Here is a 25,989-nt window from a genome sequence, read left to right as displayed (position 1 = left end):
AAGGGGATGAACTGTTAGTATCATTTTCAGACAAGCTTGATGCAGGAAGACTGATCAGAATAGTCACTAAAGGGCTGGCCACATGCAATGCTTTTCCTCTTATCACCATCATGTGAGTGTGTGGTCCTCTCTCTCCATCCCAGGGAGATGTGTGAATCGCAGACTCCTCTGCAATGGAGACAATGACTGTGGAGACCAATCAGATGAAGCAAACTGTAGGAGGATTTATAAAAAATGTCAACATGGAATGGAACAGTACTGGGCGATTGGCAATCTGGCCAGCGGGTGAGTTGCTGCAGTCATGCTGGGTGGATGAGAAGGCCCCATCTTAAATGGAATTCTGAAGGATGGAATAGAAAGGCTGTGGTGTAAGTAGATATCTTTTTTAGGATCAGTTCTATGTTGTCCGGAAGCACATACCATGAATAGACACATGTAGGTCACAGGAAGGTTGGCATAGGAACACTAAGACTATGCTGGGGTGAGCCTTGTTCTTTTTTTTTTTTTTTTTTTGGTTTTACGAGACAGGGTTTCTCTGTTTTGGAGGCTGTCAGTCCAGCCTGGCCTCGAACTCACAGAGATCCGCCTGCCTCTGCCTCCCAAGTGTTGGGATTAAAGGCGTGCGCCACCAACTCCCGGCTGTGAGCCTTGTTCTTAACTCTCACAATTTGCTGTATCAGAGGAATTCTAAGCACAGCTCTTGAATCCTATAGACAGCTTAAGTCATGGGTTTTATCTGGTTCTATCCCTAGTTCACACTCTCCACTATGCTGAAAAGAATGGATTTCTGAGCACTTTGTGAAGCATTGGGTTTCCAAGATAGGTCTGTTGTCCATGCATCTCTCCACTTCTGGGGGGGATATAAGCATTGGTCCAGTGTTCTGTAAGGTCAAAGGAGCAAGGCCAGAAAGAGTCAAACAGGTCCAGCATCCATCCTATTTACTTGCTATGCCCCACAGCATCTAAGCCTGCAAATGCAAGAGTGAGAGCATGTTGTTCTGCATGATCTTAAGAATCGCTATAAATGATTCCACTGGAAAGAAAGGCAGTGAGGGTAAATAGAATTTGTCTGCTCCCTAGACAGCTTATCTTGACCCTTAAAGGTCATCATTAGAGAGAGAGACTTTTCACTGAGATGGGAGCTCCTCTCAGGGCTGAGATCCTCAAAAGTTAAGTGAGCTCCAGGGGTCACAAAGCTAGAAAGAAACAGAGAAGCATTCAAGGTGACAGTATCAGAGTCCAACCAAACTGATAGCAGGGATGCTTCCCCTGGAAGGAGCAGAGCACCCTGGCAGATAAAAGGTCTAGAGACGGGATTGTACAGATGTGTTGGGAGAGGTCTGAGATGAAAATACTAAGCTGGTGAGACTAGAGAAATGACTCAGCAGTTAAGGACTCTGGCTGCTCTTGCAAAGGACCTGGGATCAAATCCCAGCACCCACAATGTGGCTCATAACTGTCTGAGGGAATTTGGTACCCTCTTCTGACCTCTACACACCACACCAGGCATGCACATGGTGCACAGACATTTATACAGCCAAAACACATAAAATAAAATAACACAATTTTAAAAAAGAGGGTGTTGAGTTGGTATGAACCAGAATCCCAGGGTCTTGCTTGTCGACCAGGAAGTTTAAGTTTCATTCATTGGGATCTGCTAGCTTCCAACAGAGGTGACACAACCCCGAATCCTAAGCTTTCCATCCTATCTGTGCCTTCCAGGATAAACCTGTTCACAAACACACTTGAGGGCCCAGTTCTTGATCACCGGTATTATGGTGGTGGATGCTCCCCCCACTACATCCTGAACACCAAGTTTAGGAAGCCATACAACGTGGAAGGCTACACTCCACAGGTAAGGAACAGCCAGGTAGCTGCTGCTAGCAGCGAGGGACTCACTGACTGAGCACTCTGAAGCCTGCTGACTGTGAAGCTTTTATGTACCCCTTTCTCATGGAGCCCCAATATCTTCTGGTATCACGTGTGTGCACCCTAACACTTGTGATCACAGTATGCTATGTACAGCAATAGCTACGGGAGCTGTAATAGCAGTAATGTTAGTGTGGTAGTATCAATAGCTATGCTAAAGGCAGAGCTTGGGATTTTGTGCTTGCTACACAGTACTAAATGCTCAGTGCCTCTATTGTCCTATCTTTATACTAAAAGTTATAAGCTTCCTCCCTGAAGTGATATGGTCAGTGAGATTATGTGGCTGAGTGGACAGCCACAGAAAGTCACAGGAGTCACAGAGAGTCCTCAACTCATGCTAAAACTTCTTCCCATCATTACCATGCCCAGACACACCAATCATGCCAATCACACCAATCACACGAATCACAGAGTATGGAATACACCATGTAGATACACTACCAGAACCCTTGCCATCTAATGGGAAGATGTTTTACTTTAGGCTAAGCTCCTGTTCCACTCTGCCTTCAAGTCTCTCATCTGTGAAGTTAGAGGGTTGACTGAGGAATTCATCTAGGTAGTGGTTTCCCTGACCAAAAATGCATAGTTCTAAAGGTTGGGCAACTTCCTTTCTCCTCATCCTCTTTTCTGCTCCTTTTTGTAACACATACTGGCCATCCAAAGGAAGAAACAGCCGAGGACTAAACAGTCCTTCCATCAAATTGTCTAGTCCATTCTCTCAAACTCTGCTTTCCAAGGACACATTTGCAGGAGCCAGATCCACACCCAGACATCATGTGGAGCGTTCAGCTTCTACTCACCTTAGCAAGCATTGGGTGAAGGCTCTCACGGGCTCCTGTGTGAGCCCAGTCCTCAGGACAGGACTAAGGAAAGGGACTACTGTTATCTCCATTTTACAGTGCCAGTGTTCCAGAAGACCCCATTTAGGCCATGCCTGCATCATTACTGTTCCCTTCCCATGCTGTGGGCTTTTATAGAAATGACGGGTATCCAGACGCCCATGAGAATGGAGGTGGAAATAACTGGTCACTCCAGGTCCGTCAGGTGCTGCCTCTGGCAGGTCCCCTGTGTAAGAACAATGAGCTCTCTTGAGTGTTCGCAGACAAATCGATCTCCTTCACTCCCCTGCTGCTGCCTCAGTCCCACATCATTAGTGAACCACACTCCTCATGGCACCTGCTTGGCTTGTGACTCCACATTTAGATGTGCGCATTCCAGCCTAACTGGCATGCTATCCCAGAATGACCACCCCACTCCTTCCTCTCTTGGCACACACTTGTAGTAAGCCACAGTTGAAAACAAAAGACTCAAAAGCCTCCATCCATAGTCCAGAAAGTTCTTTTACAATACCTGCCCATTTCTCTCACTCTCATGCCTTCTGGCAAATCTACACTGGCAACCAGGAACTTACTGAGACCCTCCCACTTTGTGTCATGCACCAATCCACAGCCCTGGACACCTCCACACCCTGCATGCCTGCCGATTGAAACCCCAGTCAAACTCCAAGTTGAGTATGAACTGTAGTATTGAATATGTTGGTCTCTCTGGCTGGTGCAGGGGTACTGAGGTAGGGATGCAAGCTGTTCCTGACAGTTTTGTTTTCAGAGTCGCTAGCACAGCTAGAACTAGTGGCTAGTCACTAGAACACAGTGAATGCCTGATGACAATTCCAACCAAAGCCTATTAAAAAGCATGTTTTCTTTTCTCCATATAGACCCAAGGCAACTATCAATTTGCACTTACAGAATATGAATCATATTCAGATTTTGAAAGCAATGTGACAGAGAAAGAAACCAGCAAGTCTAGTTTCAAGTTTGGTTTTAAAATAATTAGCAAGTTTGAGTTTGGATTTAAAGAAGACAGCAACAAAGGCAGACATTACATCAGCAGACTCAAACGATTCTCGCACACTGTAAGTACCTTTCTGAGGCTTTCATTTGCTTACTATTAAGTAATGTTTTCATTTCCCCTTTGAGAAGTTCATAAATGTATTTTAATCATATTCATTCCCTTTCCCCAACTCCTCCCAGGTGCTCCCCCACGCCCCTTCCTACCCAATTTAAAGTTCTCACTTTCTCTTGAAACATATCAGTGTATTGCTTTTAAATGTGTACATGTTATTTTATGCTCACAGATGTGTCTGAATTCCACATTATCCCTGGTTCAAGCCAACAAGGTTTCTGTTGTCCTGAAAATCCACTCATAGATAGCATGTTAATCTCACATTGACTTACTTTTAGGAAACATCAAGCCTAGTAATGTCATTTTCTTTTTGTAAGCTTTTTCCTTTGGTTTTCAAATAGTTTAATGTGCAGATTTGCCCCCACTATAATTTGACTTTTGTTTGACATAACTGTCTGGAAAGTGACCCCACTCTTCTGTGACTTCCTAGATGTCTGGTGGGGTATCCTTGCCCTCACCCAGTCTTTCTCCTACTTTATTTCTACCTCTTATCATTTCCCTTTGTCTTGTGTTCCTCTGATACACAGTCACTTGACTCCTACCTTCCCCCAGAGATATTCTGAATTACTAATCTAATCATTGTCTATTCCTTGGTGACTACAATGTAAGTCAAAGCCAGAATAGCATCTATAGGTAAGGGAAGAGATTGAGTTAATGTGTTAAAGAAACAAGTGGTAGGCAGATTTGAGACTTTGAATTCTGGAGTAAAAAAGGTACATATTTTTTTACTAGTTACTGAGAATTTGTACTCAGGAGTGATATAACAGGTAATTAGTTTAAGGAGATATTAAAGAAAAGAGATCAAGACCTGAAGTATACAGTGATTTATATGAAAACAAAAGAAACCATGAGAGTCTCCAAAATGCCCCACTACAAATATAGTCAGCAGCAGGAAACAGGTGGTCAGCATTAATTAGTCTGTAACTGTCCTCCATCTTATAGGCCAGGGGCCTTTGGGGGACAGATCTGTTTCCTTCATCTCTAGACAGAATGGCACATAGTAGGCACTCACTGCAGAGCTGTAGGAATGGAGCACAGGAACTGACTTTTTTATGAGGAAAGCTGTAACACCATGTCCTGCCTTCTCCTCCTCCCCCATCCTTAACTCACCTCCCTTATTCAAATAGCCAGTTTGGCAATGCTAGTATGTATATAACCAAACATGGGCCTTGGGTCCCAAGACAAATTTCACAAGGCTCTTTTTGTTCAGTTAGATGTATTATCTCAAAAGCAGTTATCTTTATGGGTTACAGTGTGATAATTTGGCCCATGGATGCAAGGTATAATGACCAAATCAAAGCGATTAGCATTTCTGTCTCTTTGATTTGTTACTTTTTTTTTGTTAGGCACCTTCAAACTTACCTCTTGGAGCTCTTTATAAAATATATAACAAATTGTTCTTGCCTTCATATTCTCAGTCTAGTGGGAGATGTAAGCTTGTAAACAATAAATCACTCAATCATGTATATCAGCTGCAATATAGCACAATGGTAGTTATAAAGGAAATATGAGTGGTGTGTTCTGCAAGCTTAGAAAAGGAGAGGGTACCTGGGACTTCCAGGGATGGTATAAAATAGGCAAGAGCCAAACAGAGAATTGAAAGACAAGTAAACTCACGTCCAGAAGAAAGGGAAGAACTTAGAAGCAGCAGGAACGATATCTACATGGTTACTTCACGCAAGTTTGGGGATCAGTACAGAGTTGGATTAATACTGATACACAGTGTGGCTGATGAAAAATGGACAGACATGGAAAGTAACATTGTCAGGGTGGCTGATAGCAGTCAGAGCACTGGTGGATGGAATGTGACGGCTATGTAGCCAAAGTAAGAGAGTTGATTATGTCTGAAGGCAATAGTGAGCTAATGCACCCATGTTTGGTTTTGTTTTGTTTTATTTTGTTTTGTTGCCCAGAGGAGTATTATCATACAGTTATCAGAGGTTCAGGAGCTTGACTCTAACTATAGAACTGAAAGTATATTAGCAAGAGAAGGGAGAGCAGAGAGGAAGTTTTATAACAATATGTCAACTGAAATAACAATCAGAAAATACTGTCAGAGAATACCTTCATGTATTTGGGAACCACAGAGTATCACAATGGGAGTGAGCATGCCATTGTAAGCTATGTGTGTTCTCAAGGGTATTAAAGCAAGGAAAGTTTTTAAAGGCAAAAATGAGGAGAATTGCAAACAAAAAACCTTGGCCAAGGGTTACTAACACCATTCTGAAGTTGGGCAGTAACTGGTCGAAGGCCCTTGAAGTCGTGTATTTTTGTGGATGGTTTCTTTGACTGTCTTCCATGGCAGCTCCTATTATTAGACAATCCTGAAAGAGCACCCTTCCTTCATAGCTTCCAGGCCTGATGTATTTTTTACTTACCTTTAGTTGGAGCTGACACAGTCAACTCCATTTTGACTCTGACAACTTTCATAAAGCTGCAGAGAGGAGACAGAGCCTAGGACATTTGGGAAGATGTGAGCCAAGTGCCCAGTGACTGCTTAGGCTGTTACAGTGGGAGAAAAGGAGTTCTGAACCAATTGTCAGGACTAGAATGGGGTGACTGCAAACCAGGTCAGACCGAGCTGGGGGTTTTAGTGACAGTGCATGCAAGGCTGAATGCTCTTTAGAGCTTGGTGGAATGGGTTGGAATAGAGTACCCCCCCATTTCCACCATCCCTGCTTTCCCCCATTAAAGGACGTAGATATACCTCCATACAAGGGCCAGTCACCTCACATGTGGTGGCACTGAGATCTCATCTGGCAGCATCAGCCTTCAGTCTGTGCCATACCTCCAGAGGATGCCAGACTTTTCCTGGGAGGACCAGAGCAAGAAATTGAGGCTTTACATAATACACAAAGGTCTCTGTTGCACCTACACTTTTCCACTGCAGGGTGACAGACACTGTAGACAATATGTAAATGAATGAGAATGATAGTGTTTGCAAAACAGGCAGTAGATATGTCCTACAGGCCATGGTTTACTGACACCTGCCACAGTCACCTTCCCAAGTACTATGTTAGGTTTTTGTTCTCAAATGGCACAGGCCAATGTTTGAGGCTTAGCAAATTCTACCCTCATCTTAGTGGCCACAAGTGGCCATATTCACTCTTTAGTGCAGGTTTCTGATTCTCCTTCACTATCTTCATTTGCTCCCGTAATGAGATGAGATCAGCGCTCATCCAAGCCAAAAGGAATGCTGGAATATTTATGAGAATTGAAATTTCTCAAAGGGACTGTCTTCCCTCAGCTATCCTAAAGGAATCACAAGCATGATGACCCCAGGCAAGAGCAGCGGGTGGTATGTGCAAAGTTCATCTTTCCATGCACGATCGCTAACTGTAAATGTCTGTCTTTCCTGTGCTGGTATTTCATCTAGAAAAGCAAGTTTCTGCACGCACGCTCTGTCCTTGAAGTGGCCCACTACAAGCTGAAGTCAAGAAACCTCATGCTCCATTATGAATTCCTCCAGAGGGTGAAGAGCCTGCCCCTAGAGTACAGCTACGGGGAGTACCGAGATCTCCTTCGTGACTTTGGGACTCACTTTATCACCGAGGCCGTGCTTGGGGGCATTTACGAGTACACACTTATCATGAACAAAGACATCATGGAGCAAGGAGGTGCACTGCCCAAGGGACACACCTATTCTTGCCAACACAGGAGGGATAGTGATAGTCTTACATAAATGTTTGGGGGGGAGAGCCTTGAACCATGTCCCCATGTTCTGCCCCAGACCTAGCTGTACCTCCAGAGGGGTCTTGGTCTTTATGCTTCTCTCTTTGGCATGGCCATGTCCGTCATCCCAGTGCAGCTCTCTCTTTTGGTGACCTTTTGTTCCGTAGCTACTGCATCCAATCAGATCCAAGCTCAAATGCTGAGTTCTGTATTTAACCTGGATCACTGGGTCAATGTACCTGTTTTCTTCTGTAGTTTTCACATCTCAGAAATAATTCCACCATCCAGCCAGAGGCACAAGCCAAAAGCTTTTCTCTATAAGTTTTTTCAGATCTACCTCCAAATTTCCTTTTCATTTGTCATGCGTTTATGTATATGTGTATGTACAGCGTGGATTTTTTGCATGTGTGAGCACATGTATGTGTGGGTTTGTGTGTACATGGTTACATATGCATATTCAGGCCTAAGATTGATTCCAGGAATAATACTCTGTTCTTCCACAGTAATATTTGGAGCAGAGTCTCTCATTCAATCCCAGAGCTTGTCAATATGGCTGGTCTCCCTAGCCAGCCTGCTGTGGGGATCCCCGGTCTCCACGTTTAGGGGTTGCAATTATAGGCAGGCCACCGTGACCACCTGGCCTTCACATGGATTTCTGGAGATCCAAACTCTTGTTACTTATTTTCTAAGACAAGCATTCTGCCTGCCCATTTACTATAAGCCCTAGTCCTTATGTTGGGTTTTACAGTTACTACCATAGGCTCATCCTATGACCATTGGCTTCATTCACACTTGAATTTTAATGTGAATATGAATTACAGGCAAGTCTTTGCAGGGACTGATCTGATCCAGTAGGATCGAGGCAAGATCCAAAGTTCTGTCTTTCTACCAACCTTGGAGGTGATGCCTAAGGTGCTGGTCCACACATGACACTTTGACTAGTGAGGTTTCATATGACTGTGGTTCACCATATGCATGGTCAATCCCAACGCTCCTCTCCTTCTCCTCCCATCTTTCCTATAGACATTCCAGATCTTCCCAGCTGTCTTCAACTGCCAGTCTAGGCTGCAAACCCTGTTTTCCAATCCAGTATTCTGTCTGAGGACTGAGCACTTGTCTGGTTTTGAGACACAGGTTCCATCAGCAGAGCCAGGACCTAGTCAGTTAGAATTCCAATGTTCTTACAAGAGGTCATAGAATGTAAATTCCTGTCTTCAGGATGTGGGTCTACCAAGATCAAAGGTACCATCCTCCAAAAGAATTGTTCCAAAGGTTTCTAAAACTGTCCCCCTATAAACAGCCTAGAGAATCATATAATTCAGAGAAATATATAATTGATGCCACCCTCAGAATTTCTCCAGAGGACTGGCAAAGAAAGAGAGAGAAAAACCTGCCATGTTTCTTGCACAGTTAGCTAATTTGCATGGCCATAGAGGCTGTTCCTTGTAGCACCCGTCATCTCAATGAAATTTGTATTTTAAGGACTGGAGAAAATTCTGTTCTGCATTAATAATGCTGGAAAGTTTAGTAGTCAACAAGCCTCTCTTTCTCAGCCAGATTTAAAACAATTTAGAAAGCTCTTATATGCAATTTTAGGAAACTCCGGGGAGGAACATAACTTGGGGAGAATTTTAGGGCAAAGAGGTAGAAGGGATCCTCAAATAACTGGGGTAAATTTGTGACTCACTCCAGGTACTTTCAGACTTATATATGCATTAATTCAACCAATTAATGTAGACTTTCTCCTCCTTTATCAAAGATCAAAGAAATGTATCCCAGGGAGGGCAGGGGGTGGAGCTGCCTCGTACCTATTGGAGCAGTCACTAGTTACCTGTTCTGGCTAGTCTTATGTCAACTTGACACAGCTAGAGTCATCTGAGAGGAGGGACCATCACTTAAGGAAATGTCTCCATATGACCCACCTGTAAGGCATTCTCTTAATTAGTGATAGATGGGGGAGGGCCCAGCCCATTGTAGGTGGGGCCAGCCCTTAGCTGGTAGTCCTGGATTCTATAAGAAAGCAGGTTGAGCCAGCCATGGGGAGAAAGCCAGTAAGCAGCACTCCTCCATGGCCTCTGCCTCAGTTCCTACCTCAAAGTTCCTGTCCTGCTCAAGTTCATATCCTGACTTTCTTTGATGGTTAACTGTGGTATGGATGCATAAGCTAATAAACCCTTTCCTTCCCAACATGCTTTTGGTCATGGTGTTTCGTCACAGCAACAGTAACCCTAACTAGGAGAGTACCTGATAAGGAGTCTGGTTTTTAGAGGATAGCTCTGAACATGGGCCCCCATTGGAGGCTGCAACTATCCTCAGAGACCGAAGAGGATGCTAGAATGGGAACTTGGGTCTTATCTCTGTGGGATCTCTCCCCTGCCTCCTATCCTTCTTGTCCCCAGGTTGAGGACATGTTTATTTGAACCCACAACTATATGACACCAGGAAAGGTTAGGGTTAGAGTCAATCAGAGGAAAAGGGACAGAGTGAATGACCTAGTAGATCATCGGCATCTTTTCCTTCTTCCTTCAGATTACACTTTTGACAATATTTCTGCCTGTGTTGGAAAACAGTTCCAAATTGGTGGTGCCATCTCCAAAGTCTACCTCAAATTGGGTGTGTCAGAAAAGAAATGCAATGATATTCTGAATGAAATCAAAGGTGAGACAGACTAATGTGACTTCTGCATTTATAGCATTTCTCTCTCTGGAACCGTTGGGATACTCCAAAGCTTTTCAATGAAAATGATAATCAGCCTATTAAAATCTACCTACTTCTTACTAGTATAATGAAATCACAAAAATGAATAAGGTTGAACTCCCATTTTCTGAGCATGTGGGGTAGGTAAAAGGCAAAAAAAAAGGCCCATACTCAAGCTGAAACCTTACGGCCAAGTTTTCAGAACTGTGAATTATAACCTGAGTACGAGTTCTACAGCATCACAGGGATAATAGCATCATTCTGCTCTAGAGGCTGAGATAGATAGAATGCTGGAGGCCAAGGCAAGGTGGCAGAGGCTGAGCCTCACCTGAGATAAAGCATGCCAAAGAGATTAGGAAATCTGCCACAGCGCCGGCCATATGGCAGAAAAGCCAGGCTTGAGTTGGAGGTAAATTCAGCCTGGGTGGAGAGCCAGGCTCTAGGAGCAGATCCCTGTACACGGTATGGGGAGTTGGGAAGCTAGCACTGTAGAGTAGGAATGAGGGTGGATGGCAGTGTTCTGAACCTGGCTCTTCTGCTTCCTCCCAGTTGTCTTTGTACGGTGCCGCCTGCCATGTGACGAATCCCACAGTGGGTACAGTATACAGAAGAGCACAAACACAGGAATTAGCTGCTAGCCTAGAGCAGTCATTTACACTTGAGATTGAGTTGCTGATATTGTTGATTATTTGTCCCTTGTGGTGAGGCAAGATGCATTAAACTCTTTTAAGGAGGCTTGTAGCTTAGTGCCTCTACAGGTCCCCGGACAGAACATCGCCAGCACCTGCAATGACTCACTAATTATAATGCCTCTCTTCCTGTCTGTCTACCTACTTACCAATCTATTATCTATCATATCTATCTGTCATCTATTTATATGTGTATTTACCTATCATCTTTCTGTGTATCTATCATCTACACACAATTCTCTTTATCATCAATCGTCTGTTTCTCTCAATCTCCCATATATCAAAGATATTTGATGCTATATGCAAAACAATATATTTATTTACCAGAGAGAGAGAGAGAGTCACACAAACCAGGAGTTAGAAGCATGGCTGGCTTCCAGGAGAAAAGGGGGAGTTCCTTTTCCTTTCACTTCCTTTTATATCTACCTGTGTCAGTTTACATTTCCCTCCCTCATGGGCAGATAGCTTTGTGGGGTTCACTCCTACACCCATATACTAACTAATCACTGACATTTGTATATTTTCAAGATGAATCTTCCATCCTTGTTCTCATTTGTGCTATGAATGATTGGGTAAGTTTCCAGTCGCCCTGGGCACCATCACTTCCCTATGGCCAGAAACGCATCTTCTTTTCCCATGTCTCCCAGACAAGCTCACTAAGAATCATGGCATTCCCAACTGTTTGTTTAGCTATAGTAACTTCCAAGACATGAAAGTAGTCCCCTTGATTCCATTCCACTCTTCCTGTCCAATCCAGACAGAAACAAGCGGAACACCATGGTAGAAGACTTGGTAGTTCTTGTGCGAGGAGGGACAAGTGAATACATCACCACCTTGGCATACAGAGAGCTACCAACAGCTGAACTGATGCGGGAATGGGGAGATGCTGTGCAGTACAACCCAGCAATCATCCAAATCAAGGTACATGCAGCCACTATATCCACTCCACCTCTGCGTGGAACATGGGTTTTGAGAATCTGCCATGAACTGTGTATGGAATGTGGAGATTATCCAATGCAAGGGTCCCAATCTTGAGTTACTTGCATTATAATATAAAATAGATGTGGAATGAACAGGTTAGAACACAACACCCCATGCCCACCTAAAGATTCCAAACTCATCACTTGGTTCCCAAGTTACTAAGGAAATTGGCATCTGCCATGCTATGACACCGGAGGAACACAAAGACATGACAAGGTGAAAGAGGTGCCTAGGAAGGACAGCAAATCGACAGCATGCATACCTATCTCCTAGGATAGGACAAGACATGATGATGATAACTAATGCGTTTGAAGTACCTACGGAGTTCATAGTGCGCTGCTGGGGCATTAGGAATATTATCTAGAGTAATGCTTTCATGTCTGCTTGTCAAATGTGTTTGCCCCCTTTTGTGACAAGTCAAGTGTCAGGAAGGTCATGCCAATCTTTGGTAGTTCAAGAATCTCTTAGATCTAGACAAGAGAGTCTATCTTCTTTCCTCCCCCATATGGGCTTGGGGAATAGAAAAATAATGATTCTCACCACCTGACTCCCACACAAGAAGAATCCTGCAACTGTAAATAAACTAAAGAGACGCTTGTTAAAACAGGACTGTCACAAACATCAGCAATGGTAGATCCTTGCTTGTGGGGACATCACTCTCTTCTTGCTGGTGACTGTACTGTCATTGATGGACCATTGTTCATCCCTGAGAGTTCTCTTTGCAGTCAAAGAGGGTACCTGGGAGACTGGACCTAACTGAGAGATTCTGAAGTTCTGACCCTGACAATTTTCCAACAGGAGCTGTATTTGTGTGTCTAGTGCATGGCTCTACAGGACAAGAAGGCTGTCGTTCATGTCTTCCTTCTGTTTTTAGTCACTAGTGACACAACAAATCACTGGCAATCATGAGAGAGATCCAGCTAGCCATGGGTTGCAGGTAGTTCTAGAGGAGTTTGAGATTGATTGATGCCATGGTGACATTGGATGACATCACAGCCAGGTGAGAGAAAGAGAAGAGAGAGTTCAGATGAAAATAGACATATGAACTCATGTTCTGTACTATGATATCCTATCTGATATTTGTTAAAACTGAGACCTAGGGAGTATGGCTTGGTTACCCAGTGAAGCCAAATGGGCCTGTCTGGGTCAGAGACTGAGAAGGTCAAACTGGCTATATCAAGTTGGGAATTATGGAGGAGAGTGCTGTAAGGATCACAGCAGGAGAGGCGCAAAAATGCAGAGGACCTTCCATGCACCTCTGTGCATCTGTGCCCTGCTCTGCAAACACATGTTTATCCATCCCCTGCTTCGGGCGCTCTCTCTGGTCTCAGAAACTGCAAGCTGCCTTCACATTGTCTCAGAATAAGGCCTCTTGACAGAGGCAGCTTTCCAGGAGGAGTGATGGCTGATTTCAGGACAGCAGAGCCCACTGGATAAACAATTCTTATACTACTGCCTGAGTATAATAAATTGCCCTTTGAGAAGACCTGAGATGAGATTTCTGCAGATGCACGGTATGCAAGCAAGAACTAGCTCATGTTATTTCCTGGTAAACACAGACAGGGAGAGGTGGCACCTTGTTAAAAGAAGAGTTAGAGATGGAGATGGATAAATAAAGAGATTTTTTAGAACAAAAAAGATGGAAATTATGTTCAAGCTGCAGAAAATGAGCACATGTCTATAAAATAGAAAAATGGAAGTAAATTTGAGAATGCATTTGCTTTGTGACAACAATAAAATTCAAGAAAATGAGGAATTTATGAAATAAAAATAGAAGCTGAGCTGTTTAGACACTAATCAGATGAAAAGAAAGTAGCTGGATGTGGGGAACCAAGAGCTCAATGGCAGAATTAAAACCCACATTGGAAACTATAAAGAACAGAATTGACACTGCAGAAAATTGAGTCAGTGATGTGGAAGGTACTATAAAAATGCAGAAACAAAAGACAAAGAGATTAAAATAGTGATGTAAAAGAAATATGATGGATAGAGTACAGAAAGAGAAATCTAAAACACAAAGACTCCTTCCTGAGCAAGCGACAAGATTAAATGTGTGCACACATTCATCAGGCACATAGTAGAGAACCTGGCCTGTAATGACAACATAGGATAAACACAGTAGTGAAACCTAAGCAGAAGTACTTCCCACAAAACAAAACAATACTGCAACACACCCTGCTGACATGTTTTGCTTTTAGGAACAAATGTATCCCCTAGGAGTAAAAATCAAACACCGAAGCCATTCCAACATGCAGTGTACTAGAGACCCTGGTCTTTAAAGGAAATAACTTGCAACCTGTTGAGATGTTCCTCAGTGGGTGAACTCCAAAGGCATTTAGAGACAAAACAAAAAGAGGTTTGTCAGATTTAGCTAATGGAAATACTGAGTATCCAGCATTGAACTTCAGACAAATAAGGAATGGTTCTCTTGGGATAAACATCTCTTGTGTATTACACCAAACATCCTTATTCTTCAGTTATTCCTTATCTGACTTTGGAATAGAACTGAGTGTCTTTGTTTAACTGGAAATGGAAATCCTAATCATTGGTCTGTCATCTGCATATGTTTCTGCACAGGTCAAGGTAGCGAGGTGGTAGGGTTGGACTAAAGCTGATAATGGCGTTGCATTGTCTAGGGTAGAAGGAGAACTTATGAGTGGTGCTTACACAGAGGTCATACAACAACCTCAGCACCTTAGTTCAATATGAATTAACTTCCCAATTACCCAATTAATGCCCAAGAAGTATTGGGAAGAGTGTTCCACCAAACATGGACATCCAAACACTCAGATGCAGCTGATAATGGCAATGAAGATTGCCAGAAGTATTAAGTTACCTCACTCTGTGCTCCTACTCACCCGTCAGTGGTCAGAACAAGTCACTCTAAAGGCCTGCTTCTGAGGACCTGCAGCCCTACTGTGTACCAACCTTTCTCTGAAGACTGTAGTCCTACCACATAAAAACCTTCCTCTGAGGACCTACAGCCCTACTACGTGCAAAATTTCCTCTAAATAGATGTACCCCTACCTTGTGCAAGTCTGATTTTGAGAAGCTACAACTCTACATATTCCTCTCCTGAGATGCAATCCTACTATGTGCAATCCCGCTTTGGAGGATCTTCAGTCCTATCATATATGAACCTCTCTTGAGAGGCTATATCCAAAAAGAGGACTGAAATCTTTGATAAATAGTACTAATACTTTCAAGAAGCAAATTCACTCAAAAGATGTTCTGGAAGCAAAAGAAGATATAAAGTGCAACATGTTAATACTATTCCAGTAAAAGCATTTCTGCTAGGGACTCAGAAGATAGCTCACGGTACAATCATGAAGACCTGAGTTCGGTCCCCAAGAACCCTTATTAAGAAACAAAAACAAAACAAAACAAAAAAGCTATGTGTGGTGGGCTGCGTTTGTAATCTCGGCTCTGAGAAGGCAGAGACAGGCGGACTGCTGGGCTCATTGGCAAGCTAGCCTAGTCTTATCAGTGAGCTCCAGGACAGTGGGAGAGTGTCTCAAAACAACAAGAGGTGCACAGCTCCTCAACATCATCACCCATGGTGGTCTTGTGCACCAACATGAACACATGCATGACATGTGTGGCTCCATGTACATGCATGCACACACACACCACAAAAATGTTAGTACGTAGGCAGATAGTTCACCAATAATGATAATTATGATAGCTTACCACAAATAGGATACTTATTATGTGAAGAATGACACAATTCATCAGAATGATACAATCTCTAGGGAAATGGACACCCATCAGATGGTCAATAAATATTCAAACTTTTAACCTCTCCCAATAAAATAAGATGATAATAGTATTATTTTTACCTATAAAATTGACAGTGATTTAAAATCTGTAATACTTAAAACATTATGAGTCCTGAGAGGCCCTTTTGTAAGTTAGGATGGCGATATTTTGGCTCTAGTCTAGGGATACGTTTTAAACCAGTATCTCCATACTATTAAAAATGTTGATTTTTGATCCAATTTTATTTTTTTTTTGTAAATATATATAGAGACTAATTGGCTTTGATTACTTGGAGTAGCATAAGCTAAAATGGCAAAGGTATCAATTGGATCCTAAAAACCAGAGGAGCTGAATAAATAACTAGTCCATCCATGTGTCCTGAAGCCGTGGAAAGTCACTTTTATCAGCACAGGCTGAGTCACACAGGGAGAGCCTCATATTGCAAGTGAAAAGATGAAATATAAAATTCCACTTATGCACCAATTTGGTGTGATTATCTAACTGTCCATAGGTCTAAAAGTATATACTGACTAACCACAATATTAACAGTCCAAGCTCACCCTTGGTGGAGGTGACACCTGTGTCAGTCTACTTAGCTTTTCTGTGCCCCGGCGTTTTCAGCTGCCACAGGGGGAGACACGGGACTACTCAATTATCAGACCGCTGTGAACGCTTGGCGTTGTGTATGTTGTTCATCTCCTTGTGGTGACAAATTTGATGTGGTTAAGACCAGCAGGGTCCACAGCAGAGATTTGCATGGACCATAATAGACATTCTCCACCATCACCTCTAAACGGTATGATAAATAACATTTTCCAAAGGGCAAGGGTGTTAAAGACATGAGTGACGTTGTAGTCAAGATTGAGTATCTAAGGGGGGGGCAGAAGAAAGAGGTTGAGGACGAGTGGAAGGGAGGAAGGAGAATGGAGACAGGAAAGCCATATTGACCTAAATGTAAAGGACTGCCCTGAAGCCCCATTTGGGGTTTTCTGCTGCACAAAAGCAAACTGCCACAGCCATGGAGAGCACATGGGTGAGACTTGTGATGAGAACCCCTGAGCCTCTCATGTCAGCAGCCAACCTAAACTAGTAGGGAGAACACAGGCTTTGGGTTCCAATCTTGGTGGTACCAGGATTGTCATCTTGGTGTTCTTGTTTGTTTGTTTTTTTAATGAGATGTGTAACCCCCTGGAACTTCCTCTCACCCAGCAACTGTGCTAATCATCATCATCTTGTGAGGACGGGCCCTGTTCTGAAGCTCATCAGCTTCCAAGGTGCAGTGTATGTGGGAAGTTTATTCAGGGTTGGCAGCCGGCTAGCTGCTGTGTCCTGGTAGGAAAACACCATGGTTGTTAAAGTAGGCCTTTCAAGGAGCTCAGAGCAAAAGCCAAAAGCTGACTGTTGAGAACCTTATCAGTGGTGTAAAGCAAGCTCCCCTCATTCACCCTCCCCCATGTGTGACCAGCAGGCTGGTCTCTCTGAAAACAACCTCTGGATCAATTCATTGACCACAGACCGGTGAGACAATGGGACCTCCAAGGGGCCTTGCTTTGCCCACTGGAGCGAAGGTCAGCGTCAGATGCATTAAGAAATGGAAGCAATTTTCTTCCCACTGGAGGCTTCTATTAGGCATGATTGCCTGCATTTAGACAGACCCTAAACTCTCCAGGGCTGAATTAGGACAGGATCACACACAAAATCTGGACAGGAACCAGGCCCTGGAGCTGCATCCACAACCAAGAGGCACAGAACAGTACAAAACAGCAGTTTGGCCCTAGTCCTTCTCACCCACAGAGTCACATGCACTGACGCGCATGTGCAGTGACCAGCACCTGCAGTGTCTGCTGGTACTCTTCTCACCTCTGCCTCCTCTCCCATGCCCACTGCCACTGCCTCACTCCGACACGCTTCAGCGAGCCATCTTCTTTACCCTTCATCTGTGACTGTGCCCAAAGGGAGAGAAGAGAGAATGGTACCAAGCCTCTCTCTGCCCCGCTAACTGTCAAATCAGGAAGATATGGAGGCTTCTTGTGAAAAGGTGTAAGGGTTATAAAGGAATGTCTGGAAAGCATGGATGCTATCAAACAAGTAGCTCAGAGGCCTCCGAGGGCAGGGTTGTGAGCCTTGGACTAGGGGGTGGTGGTGAGCTTTTGGGTTGTGTGAGTGATACCCATAGACCTGGAAAGGAATGAAGCAAGGACAACAACTCTAAAGTGTTCCAAAGAGCTGTACCTTCCAGGCACACCAAGACAGATGAGCCCCTTCACTCCCCTCCCCACACTTCTCTGATGCTTTGGTTCTTACTCTGTGGAACCACATGGGGCAGATATGCCTTGACACATTGTGGGGTTGTGTCTGGGTAAACCTATCATGAATTGAAAATGTCAAGGCAGAAATGCATTCGATATACTGGGCCTGCAGAACACAGCTTGGCAGTGCTGTAACCTGGGAGCTTTGGGCTTCTCATGGTCCAGGGGGTGACTGAGCCAGATCTCTTGACACTGGCTGCTGTGCGGTACTCCCAGTGCAGCCTATCACTATCTTACTTTGAACCCATTTAAGTTAGAGATGGTCCATACGCCTGTCATGTACACTAGTGTCTGTCTCTGGCTTTGCAAGTCCCTGGGAATAGAGATTCTCACATTGCAATTATTGGAGTTTCATGCCTAGCCCTTAGAAGGTATTCCTTGTTAATTGATTTGAACTTGAACAAAGGTACTTGTATCTCGCAGGTGAGGAAGGCAGAGAGGACAGGCATCTAGCTGCATGCTGTAGCACCTGTCCTATCCCGCAGGGACCCTCCGGCATTTTCCATGCACTGCCCTCCTTGTCCTTCCCCTGTAGCTGTGATTTGGCCTCTACTTGATGTGTGTTTTATCTCTTCTGTCCCAGGCTGAGCCCCTATATGAGCTTGTGACAGCCGCAGACTTTGCCTACTCCAGCACAGTGAAGCAGAACATAAAGAAGACCCTAGAGGAATTCCAGATGGAGGTCAGCTCCTGCCACTGTGCTCCTTGCCAAGGCAATGGAGTCCCTGTTCTGAAAGGTACCACCTTATAGAGCACTAGGTCCTTTGTGGAAGGCAGCATCTGCAGGGAGGCTGATTCTGGGGCAACTATTTGCTCACTTTTTCTTCCCAGGGGGTCAGAATGGTGGCAGCAAGGAGATTCTGCTCTGACTGGCAGGGCATCATGGGTGACTGATGAGGGAAGTCCTATGTATATGTCAATAAAGCACTGTTGGCCAATAGAGAACCAAGATAGGTGGGACTAGGAGTCCAGAAGGACTCTGGGAAGGAGAAACACAGGAGTCGAGATGTAACGCCATGGGGTAGGAAGCCCGGAAACTTCTCTGGTAAGAGAAATACTTAGATTAATAATTATGGGATAATTACTTAAGTCAGAGCTAGCCAGTAAGAAACAAGCAAGGCCAACAGCTTCATAATTAATATAGCCTCCTGTGTGTTCATTTGGGACTGATGCGGCTCTGGAACCAGGCTGGCGGGAAGGCTTCTCTTTACAGGTGACAGTAACATTTAGTTGAAACTTGGAGCTGGGAGTCTGTGGTCTACCTTTAGGCCAAGTATCAATTTAGTCAAACTCTGAACAAAGAAGAGAGTCTGGGCTGACCCAAAGTAATCCTTTGCGAATGTCCTTGCCAATATGAGGTGAGATGATTTGATGGTGGCATCATGGACAGACCAAAAAAAAAACCAAAAACTTGATACTAATTTTTGGGGGGTCATGCCCACAATCCTTACAGTGGGTGGGACAAATTGGGAAGAGGTAGAATGTAGTCTCAGGCTTGTTATGATGGGCTGTCAATAATGAGGAAGAGGCCATTCCAGAACCCTAACCAGGATAGCAGGAGCCTTTGATTGCTCCCCAACTCAGGGAGCCAGCAAGAGTTAAGCATGTCAACAGAGAAATCCCAAAGGTTCATAAGAGAAAACATGTTTGAGGGGAGGGAGATTCCAGGCCAATTCCAGCCCTGAGGGATATGTGTGGAGTTTCACAGATAGGACAGCTGGGAAACAAGGTGTGGCCTGCAGCTTCCTCTGTCAGTATAAGGCCCCCTCCTTGGAGGTCATTTTATAGGAAGTTAGATCTGCTCAGCAGCTCAGAGTCTGAGCCTAGGATTACTCTGTCTTTCTTGAGAACTAGGAGCTGGTGTCCACTGGTTTATAGAATAGAGGCAAGGAGTAAAACGGAGTCAGAGATTCTCAGGCCCTGTCCTGAGGAGGCATTCTTCATGAGCAGGACACTGGGGCAGATTCTAGATGAACATAGAGAAGCACTCCCAAAGACTCAGCATTTGCCAAAGGTAGGTAGGATGAGACTCAAAGAGGGAGGAGCTCCCTGGAGGCACTCAAGCAGAGACTAGACTATTACTTATGGATGATGACTGGCCTCAGCGACTGCTAATGCAACATCTGATGCTGAAAGCTTATAAGTACCAGTCAAAGGTCAGCTAAGGAGCAATTTTCTCACTAGCACTATATAATCCTCACGATAGCAATGGACACTCCTTCATGACCGCCCCCTTCAGAAAGGAGCAGGTCTTGGCACTGAACCTGCATGTTACATTATCCCACCCACTGTTTGGTCCACATCTATCTGGTGGAAATGCAGTTGCTTGGGACTGAGCTCTTGAGTCCTGGCTTCACTCTCTCCCTGTTTTCCTCAGGATCTCGCTGTGACTGCATTTGCCCTGCTGGTTTCCAAGGCATAGCCTGTGAGATCACCCATCGGAAAGGTAATGAGTCTTCCAAAGTGGAAGACTTTGGGTGAATAGACTCTGGGAAAATGTAGAGAATGACTAAAAGTAACAAGAGCAAGGTGTGGTGTTCAGGATCCTGTCTGGCTCCTTCAGAATTTTATCATTTTACTGTTGACAATGTACCGTGGTGTAGGACTGCTAATGTGTGGCATCCCCAAGCCCTCTTGGGTTGTTGTGGTAAGCATATGTTCTTTTTGTATCATTCAACTTCCAAAATCCAGGGTATGTGCATATATGTTTTCCCTCTGGTAGAAGCTCCTATAATATGCCCCATCCCTCAGTGGAATTAGTCAATTCCTGTTGTAGAGGCCCACAGGATTTTGAAGATATATATAGCCCTTTTCACATTGTATCTCCTCCCCTCCTTCTGTAAGTAATGCTGTATCCCATTGGCTTCTGTACTACCATGACTCAGGAACAGTTATCTCTCAGAGATGATAGATAGATAGATAGATAGATAGATAGATAGATAGATAGATAGATATAGGTGATTGATAGATGATAGATAAATGATAGACGATGATGAAGATAGACTAATAAATTTCCCTTCCAGCTCTCAAATTCTTTGCCCATTCTGTCATTTAAACATTATCAAGCTCACATTACTCTCACTTTTTGATCTTTACCATAATTTTTTGATGATACCCTTAAAATGGACATATCACAACTAACAAAGCCTTAGATATCCTCTGTGCACTTTTCTGTTTACTGGGCACCTTGGCTGAGTTCCTGAACTCAGATTGAGTTCAGATTTCATTGCCATCATCTAATAACTCTGACTTGAACACCCAATCTCTCTGCATCTGTGAAATGGACATGATCCTACTTACTGCCTCACAGAACTAACTTAAGTTTATAATGATTCTTTGCAATAATCCCGTGAAGTCAATACTGGTGATATTCTCATTATATAGATAGAGAAGATGAAGACTAGTGGATCATCATTCACAGTGAGAGCAAGAACCCAGATACATGTTAATATGTGACTGACGGCACAACCTTTGAACATGTCCTTCTGCCTCAAGTTAACTTTGCTGTCTCTTCCTGTACCTCAACAAGGTCTCAACAAGTGACCTGCTCACAGTGTAGGGTCACATGGCCACAGTGTCTCTGTTTGGAAGAGACCTCATAAACCATCCACTATAGCACTTTTATTATGCACATATATATCATGGGGAAGTAACTGGTTATTCACCAGCCTCATCTGCGACCAAAACAAATCTTTAAGTAGACAACAAGCACCAGTGATATTCATCTCATTTAAAATATGCCATGTTCACAGAAGTTAATATAGCTCCCATACATGAGAAACTCTCCAGCATCTTACAGTTGTGAAGTGTCTAATCTGGAAACCATCCATCCCCCTCCTACACTCACATCTGCCCATCCATCCACCTGTCCATGCCTCTGTTACCCACCCACCCATTCACCATCCACCAACCCATCTACCCATCAACATGTTTACCCATCCATCCACCCACCCACCCACCCACTCACTCATCTATTAACATATTTATGTATCCATCCTCCCACTACTCGAACATGCATCTATGCACCTACTTATCTATCCATCCATCTATTTACCCACCCACCCACCCACCTACATATCCATCCTCCTACTATCTAATACTTATCTGAAGAAGACCTTCTGTATTCCAGCCTAGGTATTGTGATTCATTGATGCCAAATCAGGTATAATCCCTGTCATCACTAAGATTGTGATACAACAAGAAATAATAATGCCATTTGAATTATTCCACAAACACATTTAAAGTTTCTATGTAATAGCTGCTGCAAATGCTCTGAGAGCTTAAAATACAGGGGTGGTGAAGATTAAGGATCCTGGGCTTCTGTGAATGCATGTTTACTGAGATCGGAAGGGCCAATAGGATTGATAATGTCAATGGTGAAGGACCATTGTTTTCTTTAGCTCTTTCCTACCATAGGGTATTTATACATTCTACAGTTGTTCCTTTCCCAGGGTACTCACTGTTTAAAGGGGGAGATATCAGAAATTCAGATTCCAAAAGCCTTTTGACTAATTCACCCAAACCTCTCCCACCTCCCAGAACAACAGAGCTTAATAAAGGCCAATTTGCACTCATTGTCCTTCTTTTTGTCTAGATATCCCCATTGATGGGAAGTGGAGTTGCTGGTCTGACTGGTCTGCATGCTCTGGAGGACATAAAACAAGACAAAGGCAGTGTAACAATCCGCTCCCTCAGAAAGGAGGCAGACCCTGTTCAGGCCCTGCTTCAGAAACACTCAACTGTTAAAGGAGGGAGCAGACCCAGTGACCCGGCACGAGCTCTGGACCTCACAAACTCAGCCAAGCTTACCACACATCAGCTCCCACCCAGGGCTGCCACAACAAAAGGCAATGCCACTCTGTCCTTTAAAGATTTTAGTTTGTTCAGTGCATGTTAATTTGAATAAATAGTGAGTTGAGCAAAACCCTAAGTCCTTGCAAGGTAAAGCATCTTTGTAAATCTCCCTTTGCCATCTCTGCACTCTTGGTAACCTCACATGGTCTAGGAGCCAGAAATTATCTTGGTCACCAAGTAGTGGCAAAGGTACATAGTAGGTGTCTAATAATGAGACAGTAAATTGGTAAGACGTTGTTCATCCCTTGGTAAGCACACAGTCTTGGTCAGTAATAAAGACAGCCAGTCCTTATGGGATGATTTCTGTGTGCCTCCGATCCATTTCTATGACAACCTTGCAACACAGATACATGGGAAACAGACTTTGAAACTTGTCCCAGGTCATATAATTAAGTGGCAGAATTGTGTAGCAAATAGGGCTCCTGAATTTTAAATTCTTAACTATATAAGACTTGTCTCCTTTTCTGAATGAACACATGTTAGCAAAGAGCTGTTAATGAAATAATATGCAGCAGAAAGCACTCTGTCTGTGTGTATCTGTGCATGTGCACACGTGTGTGTGTGTGTGTGTGTGTGTGTGTGTGTGTGTGTGCGTATGTGTTCTTGTGCATTTCAGGGTACTGCCCAGCCTCTGCCTGCTGCCTTGTCAGGAGAGTGGCCTTGGGTCCCTTCGCTGCTTAATGCTCAGTAGAGGAAACAAAGCATGTGGCAATGGAAATCATGGAATAAATCTGGATGTTGGTCAGTAACAGAACCTGACTAGGAGTCAAGGGAACATGATCCCTGCAGGGATAAAAGGTTTACAATGGAAAGAGAAGGTCACAGTGGCTGTGAAATGGGTCGAGGGGCTGTTGGCTGTGGGGTAGTATGCACTGCAGCCCCACCCTCCCTCCTCTGAGAGATTATTCTACTTTGCTCACTGGACTTGTGTGCAAATACTACTTGGGGGGATAGGAGCTTAAAGCAGTCAATAGGATGGTTACTAATGTCCAGGTCACCAATGACTTTTAGATTTTTAAAATGCTAAGTGGTTAAACTTCATATTTCTTATCCATTCCCTATTTTCATTGCTTTGTTTGCCGATGAGCACATCTCCCTGATGGAGGAACTTCAGGTGAATTTCTTGAAACAAAATGGATGGGGAACAGCAGTTTGCTAAAGGTAAATTGATTCATCAGATTCATTTGCAATCAATTGTTTCCAGCCAAGTCACCTGCTTTGCATCTGCAGTGGCTGGATTTGGTGCTGGGTCCTGAGAGCTGAACATATCCATGGTGCTGAAGCTTTTCTCCAGTCTGGCCTGGCCTGCTGTCCTAGTGGAGTCAATAGGAAAAGGGGAAGGAGCTGTGGACTCACTGCCTGGGGCAGTGGCAGGCAGCCTTGCAGTTCTGTCTGCCTTCCTGCATCCCCTGTCCCCTGCAATCGAACTGACGGGTCTGGGCCCTTGTTTAGCTTAATATTATTGCTTTGCTGTCTGCTGTTATTTCAACAGGATAATGCAATAATGTTTTATCTCTTTCATTATACAGAGGCCGTATAATTTTCTTGAGTTATAATCTATCTTCTTTTAAGATTCCCCCGAGACAGGGAAGAGCCACTCTGTCTTTGGTTGACGGGAGGCTCCCAGGAAGCTGACAGTAGCACATCGAAGCGAGCACCACCAAATTAAATTCTGAATCTCAATCACAGCCACCACTTCTAATGGGAAATTTGAGTTGATTATGGAGATGACAGCCCAGGTTCACGTTTATTGCATTTAGCAGAAATTGTTTATCCTATTAAATGTGGTCTTGGAGGAGAGACAATTGAATTGTGAAGCACCACTGAATACCCGGGTGACGCCCAGGCGCTGCTAAACTGTGTAATAATTATATTCTTATTTGTGGGCTGAACTTCCCCACGTGGCTCTTTCTGCAAACAAATGCACTTAGGAGGTGGTTGAAACATAATGTAAGAATTAAACAAAATAAATGCAAACTGTGCTCTTGGAGTCTTGGCAACTGTGACTCACCCAGGTATACTTGTGCTGAGCCAAAATGTTTTATGGGCAGAGCCCAAGCAGTTTTCCTGAACTGTGAGTACAAGTACAGCCCAAGGAACCTGTGTGTGAGGGATGTTTGCATCCAAGATAGGATTTTAAAAGGCCATGAGCTCCTCTGCGCACTGAATGCCAGGGTAGGAGACTTTCCTGTGTGACCTTGGGCTAAAAGCATAACTTCTGTGGGGATAATAACTTATAATTACTTTGACAATAGTAATAATAATAATAGCTGCCAATTACAGTGTTTTCCAGTTTATGAAGTCTTTAGCCTGAATTATCTGTTTAATTTTTATGTAAGTTTAATGGGGTAGAATTTATGCAAGCAGCAGATGACAGAGGAGGTTTCAGATGGGATCCAGATCCTTACCAAGAATGTGCAGCAAGCAAGAGGGGCTGCAGGACCAGAAGGGAGCTCCCACAGGCTGGACCATGGGCAGAGGCAGGCCATCTGTGTCTTAAAAAGATGACACTAGAGCCAGGCAGTGGTGGCACACACCTTTAATGCCAGCACTTGAGAGGCAGAAGCAGGCATATCTCTGTGAATTCAAGGCCAGCCTGATCTACAGAGCAGGTTTCAGGACAGCCACAGATAAACGGAGAGACCCCGTCTTGAAAAACAAAAAGAAGAAAAACAAGACACTTCATCTCTCAAGCATTTATAGAAAATCTTTTGGGGGAAGAGTGTGCCTGGTGCAGAAAGCCTTTAGCTTTCTGCTCTCATCGACGGAGAAATACCCATAGGACCTTACACACAACAACACGAACTTAACTTACTCAAATCATCCATCAGACTCTGCTCCAGGTTACTATTTTAAGTTGTTTTTTTTTTTAATTTTGGTGGTAGTGTGCCAATATGTGCATGTGTTTGCCTGTACCTGTGCATGGCATATGGTTGTCAGGTGTTTTCAAATGTCTATCACTTTTTTTATTTTTTAGCTAGGCTCATTTGATATGTGTGCTGATATTTCATTTATGATATAACAAATAAAGCTTGCCAAAGCTCAGAGTGCAGAGCAAGCCACACTATAGCCATAGATGCCAGGCAGTGGTGGCCCATGCCTTTAATCCCAGCACTTGGGAGACAGAGGCAGGCGGA

At 43.9% G+C, this 25,989-nt stretch overlaps 1 protein-coding gene across 2 annotated transcripts in view; it reads left to right on the top strand.

Moving 5' to 3' along the window:
* C8b (complement C8 beta chain) overlaps nt 1-23,149 on the top strand; it is a 39,999-nt gene extending 16,850 nt beyond the window's left edge. For both annotated transcript variants that reach the window (XM_021228415.2, XM_013114965.3), the window contains exons 4-12: nt 144-285; nt 1,723-1,855; nt 3,644-3,841; nt 7,268-7,508; nt 10,093-10,221; nt 11,707-11,870; nt 18,582-18,735; nt 20,376-20,444; nt 22,593-23,149. In XM_021228415.2, the coding sequence (XP_021084074.1) occupies nt 144-285; nt 1,723-1,855; nt 3,644-3,841; nt 7,268-7,508; nt 10,093-10,221; nt 11,707-11,870; nt 18,582-18,735; nt 20,376-20,444; nt 22,593-22,744 (1,382 nt within the window). In that variant the 3' untranslated portion in view covers nt 22,745-23,149. The remainder of the gene's footprint in view (nt 1-143; nt 286-1,722; nt 1,856-3,643; nt 3,842-7,267; nt 7,509-10,092; nt 10,222-11,706; nt 11,871-18,581; nt 18,736-20,375; nt 20,445-22,592) is intronic.
* Nucleotides 23,150-25,989: the final 2,840 nt, after the last annotated feature.

The sequence above is a fragment of the Mesocricetus auratus genome, unplaced genomic scaffold (genome assembly GCF_017639785.1).
Source record: "Mesocricetus auratus isolate SY011 unplaced genomic scaffold, BCM_Maur_2.0 Super-Scaffold_100014, whole genome shotgun sequence".
Classification (NCBI taxonomy): Eukaryota; Metazoa; Chordata; class Mammalia; order Rodentia; family Cricetidae; genus Mesocricetus; species Mesocricetus auratus.
This window is presented reverse-complemented; position numbering and strand designations above follow the sequence as displayed.